Genomic DNA, 25,364 nt, shown 5'->3' with positions numbered 1-25,364 from the left:
CAACTATTATATCTGTCAGAGCCTGAGAGAAAATAGATGGTACATTCAAAGGGTCTAAACTGAAAACAACTAGAGAGTGTGACCAAATGACAGAGTTAAGAAAACAAGCAAGGGTTTATGAGGTTCCCAGGAGCTAGCAACAGCAGAAAGCCCTTGCTGAGCCCAGGACTGGAGGGGAAAGGAAGGGACCAATTTTGTGTAAAGCTGACAAGAACTGGAAGCATGGAAGAGGGCCATGTAGTAAGCTATGTTTTTAGTAGAAAGTAATCTCCTCCAAATTTTGGTCCAGCAGGAAGGTCCTCTGCGCCTCTGCTGAAAGTTCTCCTCAGCTGTCTCTTAGTTATTGGCTGTGCATCTGCTTCAGGTCTGGGGCCTGCAAAGCTATTAAGAGTGCCTGTGTAAGGATATTGACTTTGAACTTCACTGCAATGTGATCTGGGGTGGTTATCTTTTGAGGAACCTCCAATGACATTATGTCCAAGTTCTTTCTTTTGAGCTTATCAGCTTTCTTCCAAAATAATGTCCTGGCAATTACCTAACCCTAAAACTAAAATTATTGTAGAAGCCGTGAGGGGAGAAAAGTTAAGACTTCATTTAGCATTCGGGAAACACATGGTTACCAATTCCTCTGTATCTATGGGTCAGCTGGGCCTCGCATCCCCCCAGGCCAGAGGATAAATGCTGTTGACCAGCACATGGGAGGGGCTGTCACTGGGTAAGGCTCACTTCATTAGCTTCATTCCAAATATTTTCTAATTTCCCTTGTGATTCTCCTTTGATTTATGAGTTCAAGCGGGTTGTCTAATTTCCAAATATTTGGGAATAAATTTAATATGCTCTTGAAAAGAATATGTATTTTGCAATTATTGAATAGAATATCTTATATATCAGTTAGATGAAATTGATGGCTCATGTTCTTCAATTCTTCCAAATTCCTATAACCCCTCCGATTATTTTTTGTCAACTTTTGTATCAGTTACTGAGAGGGGAGTGTTGAATTTACATATTTTCCCTTCAGCTCTGATAGTTTTACTTCATGAATTTCAAAGTTCTGTTAGCTAGGTATAAATAATACAAATTTAGGACTATTATATCTTTTTGATGAATTGTCTCCTTTTTCAATGTGGAATTTCTCTCTTTATCCCACCCTTTCCTCCCCCTAAAGTACTGTCAGTACTTTCCATTGTCTTCTAGGTTTCACATTCTGATAGGAAGTTTATAATTTTTTTTTTTTAGTTTTCTATACATAATATCCTTTTTTTGTTTGTTTTCATAATATTTCTTTTATCACTGGTCCTCAGCAATTTTATTTATTATGGTATTTTTGTGTTTATCTTGCTTTAGATTAATTGAGCTACTTTGACCTATAGGTTTAGAATTTTCATCATATTTGGAAAATTGAAGCCAATATTTCTTTAAATATTTTTTTTCTGTCCTAGCCCCTTGCTCCTAATTACCCATGTAATTAGAATGCATGATAATATCCTGTAGATCACTGGAGCCCTGTTAATTTTTTCCAGTCCAGAAATTGCTTCTAGGCAGTGGCTCACCTCATTTGTTTTACCTCTCCCAAGGATTATAGTATTAGACTGCATGTCCTTGAACATCTAAATATAGTTGCTTCTTATATGTGTTTAGTTTTTAGCTGTTTATGGCAGCAGTTTAATTCCGGATTCTGAGTTCTATACAGAACTCTACCACTTGCAGTTTGACCCTGAACAAAAATTCACTTCCTATTTCATTGTTTTCCCATCTTTGAAATGGGGTTGCTACTGTCTTGCAGGATTACTGGGAAGATCCTCAATAATGTGTAATGTTTATAAAGTATGTAACATACAGTAAATGTCCCATGTTTCAGACATTACTTACCCTTAAGGAAAAGGATTTGTTGAAAAGTAAAGTGAGAGTCAGTCCTTAGTTAAGGTTTTTGGGGACAAAGTATAGGGCTAATGCCTGGTAGAAGGAACATGGAAAAACTCTGGTGCCTAAGACACTTTGGCCAAAGGTGGTAATTTGGGAATTTGGATGTTCCATAGATGCCATTGTTGGGCAGCTGTCACTTCAGTTCCACTTTATTGGGCATTCAAGATAAGGCCCACACTTTTATGATTAGCAAAGTAAAAGTTATTGATAGACAACTGGATTTGCCTTATTAGCTCCAGTGCTGGTAACAAGGCTCTGTAATTGTAATTATCCAAAACACCTGGGTTGAACTAAAGTTCAGGCAAGAACTCAGTTATACAGCTATTTCTCTTAGCATTTTATATCAGAAAAATTATTGGAAGGACCAGTATTTTTCTTCTTTTTTTGATAATGGCAGTGAAACAATGGAATGTATTTTCTTGCTTTGTTTGCAGGTGTGCTCAGAGTCATATTTTATTCTTAGCTCTTAAATGTTTACCATTAATATTAGTAAATTTACCTTCTCTTTTTGATATTCTTGTCATATATATTCATATTTTTGTGAGTCTCTTAAGATCCTTTCATTTTGGAGTTTTAAAAAAACCATTCATAATATATTTTATAATCAAAGGCTTAGTATTTTGAAGTTTTTTCTTTACCATACCTCTTTAATTAATAATTATATCATATCTCCTTAAGACTCGGGCTTCCCCCTGGTGCTACTATTTGAATAATGATTGGAATAATGTGACATTAAAGGAGAAATGTTATTCAAATTTACTATTTAGATAATGATTGGAATAATGTGACATTAAAGGAGAAATGTTATTCAAATTTACTTCTAATTAATGCTCCATGACAGGTTTTTGGTATCAATGTTCTTCATTTCAACAATACTTTTAAATAAGTGTGTTCCTTATAACCAGATATACCAAAATTTTTTTGATAATTTAGGCATTTGAAATACCAACATCTGATTTCTTCAATATTTGTTATCTGAGAATAGACAGAGGCTCCTACTTTCTCGATGTACCCTATAGCCTTCTAAATTCAACACTTTACTGGTCTTTTCTGAACCAGACCATGCTTAAGTACACCTGCTTTCTGTCCACTTTCAGCATCATTACTCTTCCTTTCTTCAAATATGTGCCCATGTTTTCCAGGTGTTAAACTATTCAGCAAAAGTACAGCCATGGACGAATTTCTTGGCTTGAGTATTATTTGCCCCTCATTTAACATCTGTATTCTTCATAGGAAAAGACCGTGGGAGAAGGCGAATGTCATAATCATAATAGCATGTGTTTATAGGCCTCTTTAACATGCTGTTTCATTTAAAGCTGTGCCTGTAAATAGTTTCATTCATGGCTCAAGGCTCATCATGCATTTGACCTTCAGGGAAGAAATGCAGGGTGTCTGTGAAGGACCCTGAGGAGTAGTTGTTTCCCAAGATGATCAGCCACTTCCTTGGAGCTGTTCCACTTGATGACGTGAATTCTATTTTTAGAACTTGAACAGATTTGGGATCTGCTGCACTGCAGTGCTTCTGTGAATTCTTATGAGCTTAATTATTTGCCTTATCTTCTTTGACAAAAAGTGCTCCTTCACATGAGTGTGCGATAGTTAATATGCCCTCAGCGCTTATGGGTTACTTTATTTCAAGCAGGTATTTGTTTGCATTCCCCACAGAATCCACTTACTCTAAGCCCAGAAAAAGTTTCCTGAAAAAACAAATTTGAGCCAGGTTCAATATCAATTATGCTCTTATTATCTGCATTTTATTGATGAGGAAATAGGGAGATTTAATAACCTCACCAAGGTCAAACAATTAGTAAAAGTCACAGCCAGCAACTGAGCCACCTGTCAAAGCCTTGTGCCCATGCTGCCAAGCTTTCACAAGCACTTCTCTCTCGGATCTCATTGTTCCCCTCTGTGCAGGGCAATAGCTTCATCCTCTCAGTAGTGTTAAGAGATATTCCTAGAACCAGGATTTTCATTCTGCCTTTGCCACTAACTGGAAGTGCTGGGAATGTTGCAATCTTCTTGGGTTTCAGTTCCCTCAACTTTAAAATGAGGAGGTAGGTAGGGAGACATACAAGGACGCTTCCATTTCTGAATTCTGCTTCACTTCATTTGAATGTAAATGTGATTTGAGACTCTCCAGCAATATCTTGTTTGATGGCTGTGACATTTCCTCATAGATTCTCCAGGTGCTACTCCCCAGTCCTTTCTACTTCCTAATTCATCAACAGCCTCCTTCCACCTAGCGGTATGCCCTCCACCTGTTGGTCCAAGGTCATAATTTTGCTCCTCACATACTTCCAGTGAGGACAATTAGAAGTTGGGATGGGTAGATACTTTCTCAGAATTATATCTTCATAGCTAGTTGGTTACATGGTATCATTTAACACCACATGGTATCATTTAACCCAATGGGGGCAGTGGCTTTGGCAAGTATTGATTCCTAATGGACAGAAACCATTATTGCCAGCGCTCTGGATATAGACATGAATAATTATGCATACAGGCACACTCCCTCTCTACCAGTACTTAACAATGTCACTTTCTGTTAGTTGTGCATCCAGATTGCTGTCTCTCTGCCTTGTAAGAACATGTTTGAATAACATAATGGAAGACAACCTGTCTACCTTTACATATCAGTTCTGACATTTGCGGTTGAGAAAACTTCACCTCTTTGGGCTTATTTTAAGTCAAGTATGATGGATGGCCTTAGGAACTACAGCATAGGAGCTAAGACTCATGAGGGTTTCAAGCTGAGGGTCCCCCCCACCTCTTTTTTTTTTTTTTTGAGGCATAACCACTTCATCATTTCTGTCATGTTAGGACAGAACATGACAAGAAAATTAGAGGAAAAATCCTGAAAGGCACTCTAATTTTGTTCCTTAGGGACTTTTGTCCAGATCTTCTGATTTTATGCTGTGTTTCAAAACTTCCCTTAGAAGTGTGTGTGTGTGTGTGTGTGTGTGTGTGTGTGATTAAGGGTAATGCCTGGTAAATAAGGTTAATCAATTTTTTAATGAAATGTCGTTTGTGCACAGATCTTGGTATACATGAGGAAATGGGTGTGCCATGAGTTTTCACTTTTCAAAAACTCATGCATTAATTGGTTTCAGTACAAAATTACAAAATAAAAATACTATTGTTTTCAAGCCCTCAGTGAAAAAATGAAAAGTTTTTTCAAGTTATAGATCATCTAGTGGGGGCAGATCATAGAGTGGATGAGGCAACTATTTTAACAAATAGGCCCCAAATCTCAATGGCTTACAGCAGCTATTACTTGCTCCCGTTCACTGGTCCAAGAGTTGCCTGAGGTTCACTTGATCTGGTGTGAGTCTCGCCGAACTTGGTCCTAGGCTGCGTTTGTGTGGGGGCATGTTTCTAATTCCAGGATCCCTAGGGCATGACTGTCTCATGATGATGGCAGAAGCACAAAGCAGTATGTCAAAACACACAGTACCTCTTATGACCTTGGTTCAAAATTGGTGCCCTGTCACATTGCCCACATTCAATTAGCCAAAAGAAGTCACATGACCAGATCCAATGAGTTTTGTACTGAAACCAACTAATGCATGAGTTTTTGAAAAGTGAAAACTCATAGCACTTTCATGATATGGGGAATTCTACAACTTTGACTCCAGTGCAAGGAGCTACAGAGGTCAACAGAAAAGGCCTTGAGTCCTTAATAGTAATGCAGGGAGGGAGGGAGGGAAGAAGATGAATAGTAATCCATTGTACTACAGGTAGACAGCTTGATTCCATTTTGGAAAGATGGATTGTGGACACTGCCTCTGTTTGAAATGGTATATTACCTTTTCTTTTTGTCTGCTTCCATTGCTTTGATAATTGACAGCCAAACCCCAGGCTGATGTTATAGGTTAGCATCAGAAAGTGCAGCTCATCATTTGAATGGTTGGAAAAAGCACAGACTTGCAAAGTGGTCACAAGGTAAGTCACCCTGCCTGTTCTGTATCTGTGCTGTATGTTGTATTAACCATGCTTGGCTGCAGAATTAACCTGTGTGTGTATGTGTGATTGATCAAGTTGTTGAAATGTCTTTGAGAAACAAAATAACTAATAGATATTGAGTAAAAAACAAATTTATAATGTATGCATTAGAGGAGAAAACATGATTAAATCAATAAGACACTTTTAGTTTTTTTACAAAAAGTTCCTGTAAATCTAACACTCTAAAATCTGTAATAGAAATTAAATGACAGTTAACTGTTTTGAATAGATTTACCTAATTTCAGGTAATTTTTCTCTTTCCAAAATACTCAGGTAACATAGACACTACCTATTTTAATAATGACAGACACATTATTTTTAACTAAAATATTTGTGTTTTTATTATTAAAATTCTACATTGGAAGAAATGACTTCATACATTTGTTATGATTTTTGGAAAGGTGAATTTGTCCTGTGTCCTAACTGATTTTGTCTGATTTTAGAGAATAATGGGCTTCATGTTACTTGTTTCTGCCCCTGGTCCTTTCCTGTCCTAATTATCCTTATCAAAATTATTATGCATCTTGGTTTTACCTTACATGTTTCCTTCATAGGGATATTGTCTGGTTAAATATTAGGCAATTAGAAACTCTCCTTAAAACTGAAACCATCTCCAGAGTCCAAGTTAGTTTTGTTTTGTTTTGTTTTGGTGCTAGGAATTGGACTCAGTGGTGCTTAACCACTGAGCCACATCCCCTACAGTTCTTATTTTTTTTTATTTTGAAACAGGATCTCACCAAGTTGCTTAGGGCCTCACTAAGTTGCTGAGGCTGGCTTTTGATCCTCCTGCTTCAGCCTCCCAAGCTTCTGGGATTACAGGTGTGTGCCACCACACCTGGCCAAATTAATTTTTATTGTTTCCTCTTAAACTTTCCATTGTTTTGGCTCTGCATGAAGAGTGAATTGGATTGTATGCCTCCCCTGATTACTGCAGTGTTAGCCACTGGAGGCATGAGAGTGTTTGCATGTGTGCATGTGTGTTTTAGCTAAGGAGCTAAGGACTCCAATCCCTTGTTATTATGGGAATTTGCCACTTTCTCGTACATGAATGATGAACTTAGACTCACCAGACAATGTGCCTCTGATGACATAGATGTCTTACCTTAGGTGTTGTACACTGTGTTTTGTGATGTACATATCATGTTTAATATTGTTTTATTAGTCTGTGTAAATTTGGCCAGAGCCACAAATAATAAAAGTGAAGGGATTTAAAAATGAGGGGTCTGATTAGTAATTACACATTTTGGAAGTCAGTTAGTATGGAAAGAGCACACCATACATTGAGAAAGGTTTATCTCCTCTTTTCTTGCCAGACATGAACTGATATACCCTAGGAGGGGGAATGAGTCATATACATGGACGTTTAAGGGGTCTGAGCTTTAAGTTCTTCATCAACTAACTCCTCTCAGGAAAAAGTGAAGTTACTTAGTAGTCTGCCCACTTCCCGAGGTTCTTTTAGGCAGTAGTCTTTTTCTGTCTTTGGAGAAGGGTTGCTCCATAACATGTGACTCCCTATGTGAAAGCCCAGGAGACCATCTGTCTGTAGACAGTAGGTAGCAAGAAGCATGGTTGAACACGCACTCGTTCTACAGCATCTGGCCCTCTAGAGGTCTCACCTTCTAGACACCCTGTGTCACAGAGGTGAGAGTAGACTTATGAGGTCCTGTACTCTCTTTTTTCTCAGCAACTGCAACAAAGTGTTTAGTGGATAGCTTGCCAGGGACACCTGTAGAAACATTATAACCTGCATCACTTGCACTTGAAAGTGTAATTAAAAGCCAGTGAACCAAACAAGCAAATAAAAAGTAAAGCTTACTAGTCTCAAATTTTCTTTCTTCTTAAAATGCTACTCTAATATAAAGGAGAGGCATGTTATCCCACATTCCCTTTGTATGCTGACTTATTCTCAGCTCAAGTTACTTATAAGTCAGGTATTCAGTGTGGTGGAAGCCATTGGCGGTCTTTGGGTCACTGCCAAAGAGACTCTTACAGAATTATGTGTAATAAATACCCTATCATACATCTAATAGTGATCTCTCCTACAAAAGTACACTGAGCCTAAATCTTTAACTTCCACCTAGTTGCTTAATATTTTGCCAATGTCAATCACAGGAATTAAAGAGGACTACTGGGAATTTGAATGCTATAGGAGATTTTAGAGATGATCTGATCTAATCTAGTATTTTCCAAACGGTGTTCCAGTAAAACACAAATGGCCTGCAACATGTTATGCAGATGTCCCTTTAAATGAATCCTCTGGCTAAATAAGTTTGGAAAACCTTGTTACACAAAGTTATGTTTCTTTACCAAAGGACTTCTCAAGGTCTTCAATATGCAAACATGAATCCTGTTCTCCAAGGAATACAGCATGTGACTTTTCTAACCACAAAGTCCTTCTAGTGCGGAACACATTGCCAGCTTGAGAATGTCAGTCAGAGGCCATGTAGTGTAGTCACTAAGAGCATGTCCTCTAGTGTTTAACTGCCTGGGTTCAAATCCTAGATTTACTATTTACTGATTTTATGATCTTGAGCACATTGTTTAACTTCTTTGTGCTTCAGTTTCCCCATCTAAAATGGTAATACTAATGATACCTAACTATAGGTTATTTTAAAAGTTGAAGAACAGGGCTAAGAACAATGCCTGGTACTATTATCATCCTGATAGCTTTGGTAAGAATGAGCCAGCTTAATACCCACAATTTGAGAGACAACCAAAGTGAGTCCTGAACACGTTACTCATCAGCACTCACTCAACAAACCATGCATAATGATTCTGTCCCCAGAAACATAAACGGGCAAGGCACAGTTCTTGCCCCTGAAGAACAGATGCACTAGTGACTCAGCTCAGGTGACACCAACTTAGTAGTAAAGCCAATAGCTGAGGTCTCCTGATTTCTGTCAGCAGCATCTCCTCCTGATTTCATTCTGACTTAGCATGAACCATGTGGTCTGGGTTGGTAAGCCTAGAGTACAGCTAATAGATTTAGCCTTTTAAGGGGAGGAGGGCATGTGCTTTAACTTTTTGTTCATGTTATCCAGAAACAGTAACTGGGAGAAGCACTTTTGGAAGACAGCAAATTCTAAAATTATAACTTAGAAAGGAAAGAGAGGCAGAGAGTATGAAGAGGACCTTGTTGAAGTTCCCCATTTTGTTTCAGCGGCTGTTGCACTGATGATCTTTTCTGTTTGTTTAGGTATCTCCTCTGAGAGCTTTCCTTGGGACTGCTTCAATGAACAGACAACCAAAGACCTTCCCTCCAGAGATGGAGGTACTTGGGTCCTGGGCTACAGAGGAGGTCCACCCTGTTCATTTCTTCTTCGTGAGGAAAGAGAGAAGTCAAACAGAAGTGAATTGCACTTGGATCTCAATGTAAGTGGAAATCTTTGTGTTTGTGCTTGTTGTCAACACAAGTTCATCTAATATGCATTTAATATGAATTTTGCATATAAAGCTACCAAAGCTGCATTTTGTGTGTGTACCATTATTTTAATGAATCAGTGTGTTGCAGAAAGCCAAGTTGTATCTTGGTGAACTGAAATGTGTGCACTATAAAGTAACTGTGTTTATAATTTATCCATGTGTTTTAGAGTACTCACATTAGCTTTGCTGCCTAAACCTCATCGTGGGAAAATCCATTTGCTGATAGTCACTTAATATCATTTTACTAAAAATTTATGAATAACACATGACAGCCGACTGATATGCCCTACATTCTCTAGTGAAACCCAAGTAGCTCTTCCCACTCATTTATAAACCTTTCTTTCTCTCCAGCTGCTCAAATAACAGGTGAACAGGTTGGCAGGAAATCTGTTGCATACAGGATGACCCATTTAAAAAACATAGCCTTCTCCTTTCTCAGTCACTCGTGTGTTCATTTACACAGAAGCATTGACTTCCTGATACAAAGCATCGGGCTGGGGTTTAGTCAGTTCCACATTTAGATGACCTGATAGGATTGACTAGACTGTTATGTTTCTCACCACTCCCCTTTTCCTACCCGGTTTCCTGTGGCAGATGGGGTGAGCACTAGGAATCCAAGAAACATTTTATGTTTCCTTTTTCTGTTGTTAGCTTCAGTGCCCTGCTGACAATCTTGGTTTCTGGTTTATTACTTTCCAACCTGGAACAGGCATGGATGAGCATGGGTTAGACTTATGATCACATAGGCAGCAATATGGGTTTCAAATGGGTGGGTAAGGTGCATCACATAGGTGGTAACCAGTGAGTAGGAGAACCTTGTCCTTTCCATAACCATAAAACCAGTCACTGCACATTATATTACAAAAGCATTTGACATTTATTATATAAACAGAGGCTTAGAATGAAGCTGGAAGATGACAGACTAATAGTTCTTCAGGAGATGGTATGGGGATTTGTAAAGTTTTGTAAACTTTGTCCCCCTACCTGAAAGGTCAAGTTGTGCATCTTGAGATGTGCTTAAAGTAAGAAGTGTAACAGTGACATCTATTGGTGAATTACTTTAAATTGTGCTGGAGTACAGAGCGGCTACTTTCTTTTTCTTATTTGTAGTTTGTTTCTTTTCTTTTTAAAAAAAAAATAAAATAAACTATATATTCCTGATTTTTATTCTTATGAGTGAAATTATTTTTTAACTTTATTGAATTTCTTATAATTGTAAAAATCATGAGCAATCCTTATAGAAAATTAGAAACGTACATACATTAGAAAAAAAGAAACAACCCATAGTCTCCACAGCAAGAACCACAATTGAAAATTTGATGAATTTTCTTTGTGTTTTTCACTGTTTAGGTTGTATTTTCAATGAGGGTTTTTTTAAAAAATATATAAGCCTACTATGTATATATATATAAAACCTTTTTTCTTTTATTTAACTAGTTACTCTTACATTGCTTACCCATGATTTATAGCATCTTTATAGATGTTGTTTAAATGATTGAATAATATTCCACTGAATGGTATGCCAAAATTTAATTATGTTTTCATTATTGGGTATTGAAGTTGTTTCCAATTCTGGAGTAGCACTACTATTTGGAAACAAATACTATTACACACCTTCTTCGATATTTAAACTGTTTCCTTATGATAAATTTCTGGAGGCAAACGATTTTGTATAAATATTTTTAGGCTTTTGAAACATATCACTACATAAAAAGCCTGTTATTATATATATATTATATATATTACATATTGTATACATATATAATGCATATGTAATATGTATACATAAAATGTTTTTATATACCAAATATGTAAGTTTATTTAATATACAATAAAACAAATGTACATTTATGTTTTAGTTTTCTATCAGTTATAATTTTTAAAAATTAGAGTAGTTTCTGTGGATTATTATCTACATCAGTTTACATTTTAAACTTGGACTCTGTTTACTTACCATTACCTATCTTTATAAATGATATTTTTAAAGAATAAAAATGAATTTCCGGGAGAAGAGACACATAGGTGAGGTCTGGAAGTGTCCCTGTGGAGAGAGAACTCTTTCCGTTTGTTTTTTTATAGAGAACTTATTGTGTAGGCTCGATTTGTGAAGTCATTGGTTTTTGATGATGAACTCAATCTCAGCCCCTTTACCCTCCCTGGAGGTCAGGGGTGAGGTTGCAACTTCTAGTCCTCCAGTCACGGAGTTGGTTTCCCTGGAAACCAGCCTCCCATTCTTAGGGGCTTTCCAAAAGTCACCTCATTAATATAAACTCAGGTGTCATTGAAAGGAACTTGTTATGAATAACAAAAAGATGCTCCTCTCACTCATATTGCTCCTGAACTGTTTCAGGATCTGGGACCAAAACCCAACTATTATTACAAAAGATGCTCCTATCACTCATCACATACAAGAGTTTGAAGAACTCTGGCCAGACACCAGAAATAAAGACCAGATCCATATTTCTTCTTATTTCACCATATCAAACAGCCAGTATGTATTTCAATTCCTAAGCAACAAGCACTGTGGTCTTGTGGCTGGGTAGATTGCTGTGTAGAGAGGCTCTGCAGGGTGATTATCCTGCAGTACTCATTTAGCATATTTTGCAGACCATCTTGGGCAAACAACAAAGCTCTCAAGGACTGTACCCCGTGGTCTGTCACCTGCCCTTCCTGTAGTCTGTCACCTCCACTTTTGTGTTATGTGATTGCCAAATATTGTATAGAATAATTCTTGTCTGAAATTCACATTTAACTGTGTGTCCTACATTTGTCAACTAAATCTGGCAACCTTAGCTATTACTTTTGGTACAACATTCAAAAGCACCAATTGTATGAGTTGCCCTATATATGATATGCATATATAAATATGCATCTATATATGATATAACCTCAGTCACCCCAGAGAACCATTTAGAACATAAGCATTAAAAACTTAACCTAAAGTGAAGTTTCTATGTTCCACCAAACTAGGAGCTACCATTGGCTATGCACCTTAGTTTGCAGTGTACTTTGAACCAGGCAACTGAATATGGTGAGAGACTAGGGAACCCAAGTGACCTAAGTCCTTACATCAAGTGCAGTTTCCTGAAGATTCTATTTGAGGGGAATGCTTAAGGATACTTTGTTAAATGTCTGGAAATAATGGACATGGGTGGGGAGAAAAGATACTAGGACAGGTACAGCCTGAGATTGAAAACAGAGACATGAAAAGCAAAGGAGGTGAACAGTTATCAGAGTTATTTGTTGATTGCAGGAATCTCTGAAAGTAGGATTTGGTGTGCCAGCTTTTAAGATACAAACTTTGAATTCATACTTGTGTTTCTAGTTTCCAAGGATCATCAGTTTCTTTATTCCTGAATGCTCCTTAGTGAATTGACTTAATTGTCTGGGGAAAACACAGCATCAGAATCAAACAAATTGTACTTTATGAACCAAAAGATGTAATCATCAATTCCACAGGCAACCTTGAATATCTAAGCCAGTAACAAGAATTTACAGGTACTGATCACTTTCTAATGCCAGGTTCAGTTCTCTGCTGTATCATTACGTCTATTGTGCAAATCAGGAGAGAGGTTCAGTGAAGACAGCAGAAGTATTTTAAACCAAGTGTTTAAATGTTAATCCCCTCTATCTCTTCACTACTTGGGATACTTCTCTTTTGTTTTGCTTTAATTTAAGAACAGAAGGTATTCATTTACTAGGTAGAGGTCAACTCCATAATCAGTGATGATGATTGAGAACCAGGTTCAGAATTAGAACTGCAACCAGTTTTGTCACACATGCCTCATCTAGTGAAAACACTGCAGCTGCTAACCTGGGACACTAGATCCCTCAGCATGTACCACTCACACATAGGTGGGAATATGAGCAGATGTCAGTCCCTCCACCTTCTTTCACTCCTAAATGGCAGTCCCCACAGCAAAAACTAGATTGAACATCAAGAATACACAAACTGATATGGTGCCTCCACATGACATGGAAAGGGCCACATCTTTGTATTGCCTTTTGAAATCCGATGAGAACCACCTCAAGTTAAAGCCACAGGATTGACTTGCCCAAATCATTAGGCTGTTCATGACAAATGGGGCTTGTACTGCAAGTGAAATGAATTCAGAAATATTGAAGTAGCTTGTTTCCTGAAGGAGTGGGTGTATTTGTGTAAATGTGTATGTGTGTGTCTGTGTGTGTGTGTGAATGTGCGTGTGTCTGACAATGTGAGAAAGAGAGATCATGTGTCTGTTCTTGGTACAATAAATATTCAAGAAATAAGCAAGGTAAAAGAATAATTGGAATTGATGAATTATTGATGGATTCTAATAAAAGCAATTCCTGTCTCTTGAAGTCATGATAAAGCAGTTGGAAGAAAAACAGCTGATTTTATTCCAAATCCACATAAAATTTAATTGCTTTCTCATTTTAGTTCCAATTTTGAAATTGGTGTTGTGGTTTGGTACTACACTTCAGTAAAAATACTCTCTTGTGTCAAGCACAGAGTTTAGTCCCCATGACAATTCCACACTTCTATGACATCCACCTGTCTTCCCTATAAATTGCATGGTGATGATAAGTCTGGTAACAAACCATAGTTCCTTGTAAAACAAAAAAATGGGACTGGAGATAGAGCTCAGTTGGTAGAGTGCTTACCTCGCAAGCATAACACCCTAGGTTCAATCCCCAGCACCACAAAAAAAAAAAAAAAAAAAAAAAAAAAAAAGAATAAAACACTTAGTCACTGACCCAACTTAATGTGTAGCTGTGAAATTCATTTTTCTTTGCTCTTAACAACACTCCTTGTTCTTGTTTTCTCTTTGCATATTCTGATGTGAAATAGTAGTTCATATAAAATTTGGATTATTGAATGTGTACATAGAGAAAACTTTTTAGTATACGTTCAGAACCTGAGAGAACACAATATAGAACTGAGTTTTTTTTTTTTTTTTTTTTTTTTTTTAATGAGAAATTTCCCTAGGAATTTTATTTAAGCAAGTTGGCATTTTGCTATGGAAATATTTTATTTAGTTTCTCTAACATTCACATGGTTTTTGGCTGCCATTGTGTAAGTTCCATTTTTTCAGCCTCCCTTTTTTGTCTTAAAAGTTTCTCTTCTCTTTGTGTTCACTAGTCTTAGAGTACTGTGATTCTCATGTAGTCCCTTTAAATATTGGTCTCTTTCTCCTCCAGGATGGGGGATGGGGTGGGAATTTGTGGTTAAAATTATAATCTCATACGGCCCATTGAGAATTTGAACTACAGTAGATGTACTATAGGGACCATTGGGGAACACTCCTATATTAACATAAAGTTTCAATTTTTATGGCCCAAATATTTGTTGCCTTTTGGGTTTTGCTGCTTTTAATTAAGTGATTCTGATTTATTAGTGTCATTATTTCTAAATTATATTAAGAACTGTAGCTACTACAGAAATGTCTTGTACATGAATATCATAAACTTCCCTCTCCAGCTATAGAAAGTCTATGGCCTTGTTTCTAGGAATGCTTCTTCACAAAATTCCATGATACTGTTTCAAGTGTTGAAAATGACTATAGTTATGTATATATTTGTCTTATTAAATTTCCAATTACAGTGATGTGCCAAATAGCATCAACAGGGAATACATTTCAAAACTGTGGAAATGTCATATTTCCCTGCCATTCACTGATCTCTGTAACCAAACATGCTTCAGAGTGGTCATGTTGGGCATCTGTGGTGAATCAGGCCAACAGTGGGTTAGAAATTGTAGCACATTTAATTTTTGAACTTTTCTGGGTTATTATTTTCCATTTTATACATGTGGACATTGGCTTAAAGAAATTAAAGGAGCTTACCTTCTTGCCTAAAGTGACACAGCTAATGTATGATTATTACTAAATATTCCATAGTGAACCCAAATGCACCCATTTCAAAACCATAGCTCTTGTTCCACTACATTTTCTCTACTGTCTCTTTAACTATGTTTAAAAGCAGGTCCTCATTTACTTTCTCCTTTATAACTTTAATGCAGTGATATCTATTTCCACATTTTTTCTCTTAAAATGATTTATTTTATGGGTATTAAATTCAAGGGATCATTACTGATTTTGAATTCATAATCCTTGCAACTTTCCTACTCCCTGCAAACTTCTGATTTCAGTAAGCAGTTGACTCTGGTAACTGCATGATCTATTGTCATCCCTGTCTGTGTTTCAATAGGAAAGATAAATGTTATAAAATACCATAACTTCTTTTTTTTTAAATCATTGTGACAAAATAGCAAACATTTAGAATCAGATGGATTATGCATATATACTGGCTTTGCCATTCCTTGAGTATATAATCTTAGAATTGACTTAACATCACTGAACCTCAGTATTGATGATTTATAGTAGTGCTAGTAGTGCCCAGTGCAGTGGCTGCTAGCCACATATGGTTATTTAAGTTAAGTAAGTTGAATTAAAAACTTGGTTCCTCAGTCACACTACCCACATTTTAAGTTCTTGGAGACCCCTGTGACTCGTAGGTACTGCATAGGATAAGTCAGAAATAGAACATTTCCATTGTTGTGGGAACTTGCCCTGGACGCACTAATCTAAATGGTATTAATGATAGCTTCCTCATAGACATGTGGAAAGAATTAGGGTACAAGAAAACTTGCATAAAGAACCTAGCATGATCCTTACTGGGAACAACAATGACATCCTAAAAAATTCTTGGTTTTCTTCCTCTTTTACCCTCATGCATGTTCCTCTCCTCCACCTTTACTTTGTTTTAGGTAAGTCTCCACCTTCCCTAAATTTTCTACTGACCCCTTTAAATTTAAAAATATTTTTAAATGCTAGCTGAATCCTTAGAGTTTAAACTAACTCTCAGGATGACTTTCTCTTAAAAAGAAAATTATGAAGGAAAAAGAAAAAGGTAACTAGTTTTACCAGTACCCAAGAGCTGTCTAGTTTTACTAATTGGGAAGGAGAGGAATTATGGGCAGTAATGGGCATAAATAGTTTATTAGATGCCAGGTCTTCATCTCTACCTTTGATAAGGAGCAATTTAGCCACAATCAGATGGTTTCTTCACAAACTCTGTGCCTTCTATTGTCGTTATACATGAGGGGCAGTCATAATATTCTCTTCACTTTTGAAAAGCTCAAAGCTCTTCTGAAACCTGTCCCAAGAAAGATAACTCCCACTTACCCTCTCCCTGCCCCACCAGCTTCAAAAATTGAATTACGGCCTTTCTTTTTACTTTTAACATTTTATTTTGTCATCAACACTAAATCCATTTCCAGGGAACTTTTGAAACTGGTTGGTGGAGTCCAGTCTTAGAACTCTTTCCCAGTGGGATCCTAGGCAGTAATGTAATGACAATTTTGAGCTCAGTTTTCATATTTGTTAAGAGTAAGGCAATTTAAAATAAAACAGCGCCTTAAAGTTTAAGGAACTGACCTAAAAACAAACATGCAACCAAACAATGAAATGAAAAAGAAAATGGTCAGTCCTCTGTGTCCAGGACCTGGGCTCCTCCCAGGCTAGGCCTTGTCTGGGAACAACCCTTCCCAAAGGACTAGAATGACAGTGTCATTATCAGCATGCTTCAGTTGAGGTTTAAGAAAAGAATGAAAAGAAGCTCCAGTTCACAGATTACTTGTTTTCTGAAATGACTGAGTTGGCTTAAAAATCACCTTGGAACTCAGAAAATATGATAAAGAACAGGGTAAACTCTGTGACCTACAGTACCTCCTGAGACAATGTTAGGCTAATTACTCTCCTCAGGTGAAACAGATGGAAAAAACCAACCCAGAAAGCACTGGCCCTGAAACACCCAGGGGGATCCCTTGGAAGATTTTTCTTTGGGACTTAATTCACTTGTGGCACAATGGGGCTGTGGTCTAGGAAGGCTTTGCATTTGTCTGTCTATCCTGGTGCACAATGGAGAGAGCCCTGGAGGTGGAGGGGGCTTATTCAGTTTGTAGGTGAGGAAACCATGGACACGGCATCTGTATAACTTGGCCAAGGTCAAGCTTCTTACCGGGGCAGAGCATGATCTGAGCCCAGGACTGTACTCTTAACTCTGCCCAGTGCCCTTATTTCTTGATCATTAAATGATCGCACACCCACCTCTCTCCTCCCTTTTTCCAACTTCACGACATGCCCAGCCTTTCCTCTTTCCTTTTAGACTCTTTTGGTTTGCTATCAACTTTCAACCCATTTTCATAGAAACTTTGATACCGCCAGGGGAAACCAGTCTTAGAACTATTTACACTGACTGTTCAGCAATAATAAAAAAGGCCTCAATCACTGGGACCCATCCTTGCAATAGGCAGGTGCCACCCGTTTTCTTTTAAACCAATTAGAAGAAACAGTCGCAGCTTTTGATAGGCCGTGCAGAGGGGCTAGGTTAGTTGGCAGGGGAACACCTGCCAAGAAGGCAGAGGAAGTGCTGCAAAAGTAGGAGGCACCTGAGGAGGCCTCTGGTTTTGTCCTATGTGTGATCTCATAGTTCTGTGAATCAAATAGAAGCAAAGTGTCATCTCCATTTCAACAATGTGGAAAATGGGCCTCTGGAGGATGCTGCTCAGGAAGAGGGTAAGATCACAAGGCCTATGGGGAGGGTGGCGTGATGGAGGAGTGGGAGATGGGAAGCCTCGTTCCCCATGGAGATACTGCACTTGAGCAGCATGGCGGGTTCTGGTTAGTGAGCCTCTCTTGACTTTAACAGTGTTCATCTTTAACATAAGGTCAAGCTAGGTGATTTCTAATGTTAAGACCCATTCAGCCTCCCAACAACTTGGTTCTACCCGGGATCTTCCATAGTTTTATGCGTCTTTTTTATGATGCCTCATCCAATCAACGGATGTTTTTTGGATAATCCTGACATCATAGTTTCCTCAGCACTTCCCTTTGTACCGGACATCATTTGGTGTGTTAAAATATACTTCCTCAACAACAACAACAACAAAAGCCCCTCTTCACCCCTGATCCTTTTCCTCCTTTTCATAGGGTACTTATTTTACCCAGTCCCTTGCTCTGAAATTTTTCCCCCCACACCGTTTCTACACTCTTATTCATCCTTAACTATTTTTAACTCCATTTTCTCTTTGTTTCAAGCTATTGCCTGCCACATGAACCTATTGGAATGACTTTGGGAAGTTAGAAGCAAATTGATCATTAAAATCAGGCCCAGAGCTTGAAATAAACTAGACAAGGAGAAAAAGGACAATTAGCCTGACAGTGGAAGCAATCTTGTTTGCCTTTCTGGGGTTTTTTGAGAATGTGGAGTAAATTACCTAACTTGAATGACATGGGGAAGGGGACCACAGAGGAAGGAGGCTTTCAGAAGTTTTCTTTTAGGCAGTGTACAACTTTCACAGAGTGATATAAAAATAGGTTTGAATGCAAATTTCTTTAACACTGTGGAGGTCACAGAGCCAAGCACAACAGCCTGTAGGTGGTGATGTGCCTTCTGTTGTAGTTCTTTCAGGCTTCTCTCAAGAGCGTCCACTGTTGCCATCAAGCAGAACTGACTCCAGCTTCTATCTAGTTGAGAGGATGGTGAATGGGAGAAACGTGGAGGGTTCACTGGTAGGATATTCTCCCCACAAATGCTGTGTTCATATTTTAAGTAGGTGGGGGCTGTTTTTAACAAACAGTTTTGAAGATTATCATATGGATCAAATGTTGCTTAGACCATTTTCATTTGGCTCGGATGTGGCTATTAAGAGTTTATGTGTTTTGTTAGAACTCTAAGAGAACCAGTTGAGATGGTAGTGGGTTGTAAATGAAGAAAGTCTTGGCTTCCACTGGTTTTATGCAGCAGGTCCTTCCAAAGTATTCATCACAATGTGATATGATACTGATATAAATAATGTCCAAGAGGGGTGATTATCCTACTCCTGCAAGTGTTTAAACTTTGAATAGATTCATTTTTCAAGACCAACCCGCTTACATCACATTTGCAGTTTGCTTATTTAATTATAATTCAAAACACTTTTCAAATCCCATAGTGACCAGAGTCTCTTCTGATCATGAGAACTAGTGGCCTGAAAGAGTAAGTGTTCAGATCTCTGAATTACCAGGCTGCTGATCTTCACTTTTCTTCATATTTAAAATGTCACTGCTTGCTTTCATTCAAAATTGTTTCAACCCAGCTGCTGTTATTCAGACCGAGTCCCTGGTGTAGAGTACTTGGCTACCTTCTCTGAGCAAAGAATCACCTCTTTCTTGGCTGATTTCTCTCCCAACTACACATTTCATGGTGGTGGTAGTCTGGAGTGTTTTCATCTTTGTATCCCAGACCTAACTGGTGCTCATTAATGACACTGGATGAGTGAGTCTTTGCAATTGGAGTGTTTCATAAATGAGGGAGAATGGTAGGAAACTGGAAAACCTTTCAATTTGCTCAATTTCAGCAGGCTCTATCTTGTCTATGGTCAATAGACACACCTGCTAGATGTTACTGGAGTTTTTACTTGATTTTTCCCCCCTAAGAAGCATCTCTACACTTCTGAACTTATAGCAGGGGAAATGATGGGCATCCTCAGTATAAGTTTTCATGAACTTATTTATACTCCTGTATCATCCTGAAGGAGAAAGTGCATCTTGCATCTTAGAGTTCACACCAAGCTGGACTGAAGCCCCTTTGTACTTCAAGTTGCAGCTGTGTGTGGCATCCTATAAGGGCAGGAAGTGTAGCTCTGGGTTGTAGAGGAGTGGTTAAGAATATGGTCTGGAGCCTGACTGTCTGGATTCAGATTCTAAGCCTACTATTCAGTGGGTCTTTAAATATGAGCACACTGTTTAATCTTTCTGTGCCTCAATTTCCTAGCAGGAAGAGAATAATAATACTGACCATCATATAGTTGCAATCTGTTTCAAATGTGTTATTATGTGTGGTACACCTAAAATATCTTGGTACATGGTAAACACTCAAATGTTAGGTATTATTTACATTATTCCCAACTTACTAGCTGTGTAATGTTGTTCAGTTACCTTCTTTCTGCTTGGTTTCTTAATTTTTAAAATGAGCCTCGTAATACCTTATATACTTAGGGTCAAGGAACTGCAATCGAATAATCTCCTGGGATCAAAGACTTGCCCCACTTTTCTTGAAATTGATGGGTATTGAGAGGATGCTGAAACCTTATAATTCAGTTCCACGGTATGGAAGAACTAACAGACCCTTCCATTTTAGGTCCTATTTTTGTCTGTTGAGTGGCCTGGAAACTTATTTTGGAAATTAGTCATTAGTTGTGTTGGAGAAAATGAAGGTTTCTCACCAAGTATGTGTGGTGTCTCCACCCTTCACCCTCTTTGCGTATGTATCTCTTAAGATTAATCTATGATCTGGTGAGATGGTTCCTTCTCACAATCTTGAAGAAGCAGAAGTCTGACTTTTATCAATAAGCATTTCCTCTAGACAGCAAGCTTGTGCTGAGACTTAAATGACACCATTGATTTTTTTGTTGGTTTTTTTTTTTTGTTCTGGGGTATCCTGATGGTTTTTGATTTAAGTTTACTTCAGTTAATAATCCCCAAATGAGCTAAAATCAGGGCCAAAGAGGAAAGTAACCATTTAGACACAAAATCAAACCAGGGTTTAGAAGGTGGTATCTTCCTTTCCCCATAGGTGTTGGTGAAATAATAATATGTACCTTTTTAAAAAATTTGTGTAAGGGTTCCTTTTGAATACATTACTAAAAACATTGTTGCAATCAGAATTTCTCAGAATACCTATGAACATTGTTTTTGGTATTAGAGAACATGACTCACGTTATCCAAGGGTGACCTGCAGCCATTCCCCACTGCAGATAAAGCAAGACTGTCATTTTGCTCGTTACTATGGCTTCCATTTTGCAGAAGAAATTGCTGTTTGTGTTTAATACTTGGCTGCAATCTTCTTGGAGCTTTGCTCAAAAGGAATTGGCAGTAACTATTAAGCCAGTTTGACTCTTTTCTCAATCTAGCACTGTGCCCTGTCCATTCCAGAGGACACTATGTGTCTGCTCACTGGACTAGATTTGAAAAACACTGAGACCTTCAGGTATAACAGGAAGCTGTCCCAAGAGGCAGCTAGGCAGCTAGGAAACAGTGCTGCAATTTTTTCCCCTGTCCTTAAGTTGCCAGGTTCCCAGCATATAATCAAGAGTGGTGGAAATTACATTGAGTTGATGTTTAGAGGCTATTTTGTCTGTCCTGTTTTTTGTTTTAGGCAAAATGGGTCTGTGATAGGCACCTAAAAAAGACTTCATATGTTTTGCCCATTGAGGGAATGTGGTTCCTAAGGAATCTTTGATGAATTACTTTGCCTAACAAGGCAGGCCATGTGTTTCATTGTGCCATGTGCCAGGTTCTTTTAGTTGTTTGGAGCACTAAAGCAGGGAGGGATGCTCTGTCTTCCTCTGCCATCAGGATTCCTGAGGAAGCCAGGAAGTCGAAGCTTGAGATTGGCACAGGAGTGTTGCTGGTAATTATTCCTGCTGGGCTGTTTACTCTGCCACCCAATGGTTGGTAGACACTGGGTGTGGTGGGCGTGCTTTCCTAAGTACCTGTTTGTAGAACTCAGGCAGCAAGGGCAGAGCTAAAACAGCAGTAATTTGAAACCAGTCGTGTTGGTTTTCCTTCTCCAGTGGGCAGCTGAAATCTGCATTCCAGATGAAACCTGCAGGGAAGCGGAAGAAAACATTAAAAAAAAAAAAAAAAAAAACTTCAAGGGCAGTAAATTAACTGCTTTGAAAGTTCTGGGCATTTTGAGATGACCTTTATTTTTTCCCCTTTGATTAGGGCTTTGTAAGTGGCTGTTGATGTGGGTGCCCTACTAGTGTTTTGTTGTTGTTGTTGTTTGTTTGTTTTTTGTTTTGCCTGGATGTCCCAGGCCTCTGATCAAAATTCAGATGGAAAAGAGGGCTTGTGTAAGGAGTAGTTCAATCATTTTCTGCTGATTCACTTCTGAATCCCTTGGGCTGCTCCAGGGGGTGGTTAAGGACTGTCAGGATCAGCTTGCCGGCTCAGCACTTTCAGGAACTTAAACTTGCTCACCAATGAGGAAGTTGAATGCAACCAGGAGAACCGCAGGCACTGGGGCGGAGCTCCTCCTGAAGTCCTGGCTGGGACTTCGGGGCAGGCTGACTTTCCTACGACAAAAAGTCTTTTGTCCAGGAGAATAAATACGGAAGTCCAAGAAGAGCAGCCTCCTGTCCGTGTGTAGTAAAGGTGCGCAGTCTCAGCTGCTCCTGGGCACAGAGCTCCACAGGCTTTTTACGGTTGCCCCGGGCACGCCGTCATCGAGTAAACCGGAAGGGAGGGCACAGTGACCCAAGAGAGACCAAGTGTTTTCTCTGAGCGACTGAGAGACTGACTCCTTCCCGGGTCCTGTTGCTCCCTGCCCTGTAATTTCAGGGCAGATGGAGTGGATAAACTGAGAGAGCAGGGCAAGGGTAGCACAAGTCAGAACTTCCACTAAGGGCTTGCGGAGGCATGGAGGAGGTTGGGAACTCTCTAAATGGCAGTGATGTGTCGGAACCAGAAAATCCTGAAGCTGGACTTGAAATGGCTCAGTCTATCCTGAGTAAGTTTTCTATGAAATCCCTCTTTGGATTTACAAATAAATTGGAATCTGCAAAGCCTGAAGAGGAAGATGCTGTGCTGAAAGCATTCCGCAGTTTAGATGTGGATCCCACACCTCAGCAGGATGATCCCAGCAAAGGCTCAGATGAGCTGGAGATAGAGGCTCAGGTTCCACCTGATCGTAGGAATGATGGGAAGACTGAAAGCATGGAGACAGAATCAGAAGGAAGTCAGGGAAAAGCCGAAGCAGGGAGTTCTCTCCCTGGTCAGGAGCCTCTTCCACTTGCTACTTTAAGTGTGGGCAGAGATGATGTCATCTGGGTCCGTGGGACCCTTGTGCACACCACCAGTGATTCTGACTCTGATGATGGAGGCCAGGAGCCAGAAGAAGGAAGCAGCACCAATGGCCCAAGGTCCCTCAGTGTTGACTTATCTGAGACATCTCAGAAGCCCACAGAAAAACCAGGAGGTTCTAGAGAAAATATTAGCACTGGGGAAATGGAAGATGCAGAGCTCTGTGCAGAAAATCCTCAACGGACTCCACCTGAGATAAGCAGCAAATTGGAACCTGGTGAGCACAGCCTTAGCCAAGGCCAGGCTGGAGAAGAAGGGTCCCAAGTCCCACCTGCAGCAACAGGCCAGAACTTGAGGGCTGATGTCACTGCAAATGTCTCTCTCAAAGGAGAAGTCCCTGGAGAGAAGTCATTCCAGCTTCCAGCTTTCTTCAGTGGGCTTCGTGTACTGAAGAAGGGGGCCATGGCAGAGGGAGAGGAGACCATCACTGAAATTAAACCAAAAGATGGGGACCTGGCTTTGCTCAAATTGACCCAGCCTGTTCAGAAGTCTCTGGTGCAGACGGGGCCACAGACAGTGAAGAATAGGGAGAAAGCAACTGATCCGAAGGCCACTCCCACTCTCCTGGAGCAGCTCTCTCAGCTGCTCAACATTGACATGCCCAAAACTGAACTGAAGGGAGCAGACCCTGAGTCGCCCAGGGGAGGAGAGATGGGCTGCAGTGCTGATCAGGAGAGCCAGAGCAGCTCTGGAGATGCCCAAACCCAGAGTGGTGAGGTCAAACCTAAACCGCCAGAGACTGCCCTGGAGGCCTTTAAAGCCTTATTCATCCGTCCCCCCAAAAAGGGGACCACAGCTGACACCTCTGAGCTGGAAGCTCTCAAGCGCAAGATGAGACATGAAAAGGAATCGCTAAGAGCTGTATTTGAACGGTCCAAATCCAGACCAGCGGACGGCCCATCTGATTCCAGAAGTGTATGTAGAATTGGGTTTTGCATTTTATCTTAAGTTGTGATGCTACATTATTTTTTTTCAGGTTTGCCGATCAAGTGAATCCCAGTTGCCTATCGTTAGTGTTCTCGTTTGTGTGAAAAATGATTTTATTGAAATCAAATCATCCTTGTATGGAGTATTGAGTTGGAGAGAAGTTCTTTTCTTTCTTCCGCATATTTCTTGGAGTGTAATAAGAGGATATATGTAAAGATGTGTGAGTAGGAAGGGGAAATGCTCACTCTGAGTTCAAACATCCATAGTAAATACTTTTAAAGACTTAGTTGCATGGGAAGCAATGCATGTGGAGGTATAACCCGGATTTATAGGGATTTTCTCACTGCTTAATTACCCCTCTGTGAAAACTGATTTCCTTTGAAAGTCTGCCATTTAGCAAAATGTGTGTTTGTGATGTAATTGAAATGTTCCATGTTGGCTGTGAGGCTTCCTGAGCACTGAATTTAGAGGGAGAACTGGGTTTTAATTCTAACTCTGTCATATACAGGGTGGGTGACCTTGATAATTTCTGAGTCTCAATCTCCTTATGTGCAAAATAAGGAAAATAACCCTTACTTTATGTGGTTATCATTAGGATTAAATTAAGTTAGTGCATAAAATGTATCTAATTAATGAAAACAGTTATTATTCAGAGAAAATTAATTCAGATAATGTATAAAGACTAGGAAGCATCTGTCAGATATTAAAGGTTCTTAAAAACAATGTATAGAATTTATTGCGTAAGACCAATTTAGTATGTGATTACCACTCCCTCCTCTATACATAGTATGTTCTGGTAAAACATTAAAAATTAAAGTCATTAGAAAAAGGTTCAGGTTATGGTTAAAAATTAAACAAAAAATAGCATTCTCCTAAATGTAAAAATCAATTCCTATAAAAATAACTTGAATATGAAGGCACTCTGATTCATTTTTTTTTAATAGGAAAGAAAGAATTAAGCAGTGTGGAATGCATAGAGAAGTGTATCTTGGCTTGTTGAGAATGTTCATGGAAAATGCAAAATTAGTCCTTATTAATCCTGGAGTTGTTGGGATATAATTGTAAATGTTCCTATAAGTGTACCAAAATACAGTACATTTGTGTCTGTTTCTTCAACTTAAAGTTCATTTGTGCTTTTAAAAAACAGGCTTATAATAATAATCTTTAAAAAACTAGTAAGGGTTGTGTAGTACTTACCCT

At 38.9% G+C, this 25,364-nt stretch overlaps 1 protein-coding gene across 3 annotated transcripts in view; it reads left to right on the top strand.

Annotated features, from left to right (window-relative positions):
- Window positions 1-25,364, top strand: part of Fmn1 (formin 1) — a 364,027-nt gene that overhangs the window by 60,608 nt on the left and 278,055 nt on the right. For 2 of the 3 annotated variants that reach the window (XM_047540773.1, XM_047540774.1), the window contains exon 2: window positions 9,122-9,297. In XM_047540773.1, the coding sequence (XP_047396729.1) occupies window positions 9,122-9,297 (176 nt within the window). Of the gene's footprint in view, window positions 1-9,121; window positions 9,298-22,498; window positions 24,153-25,364 lie in introns of those variants that run through there. The other variant, XM_047540776.1, reaches the window with a different exon arrangement.

The sequence above is a fragment of the Sciurus carolinensis genome, chromosome 2 (assembly GCF_902686445.1).
Source record: "Sciurus carolinensis chromosome 2, mSciCar1.2, whole genome shotgun sequence".
Taxonomy (NCBI): Eukaryota; Metazoa; Chordata; class Mammalia; order Rodentia; family Sciuridae; genus Sciurus; species Sciurus carolinensis.
The sequence above is the reverse complement of the archived record's forward strand: the minus strand, read 5'-3'. Positions and strand labels throughout refer to the sequence as shown.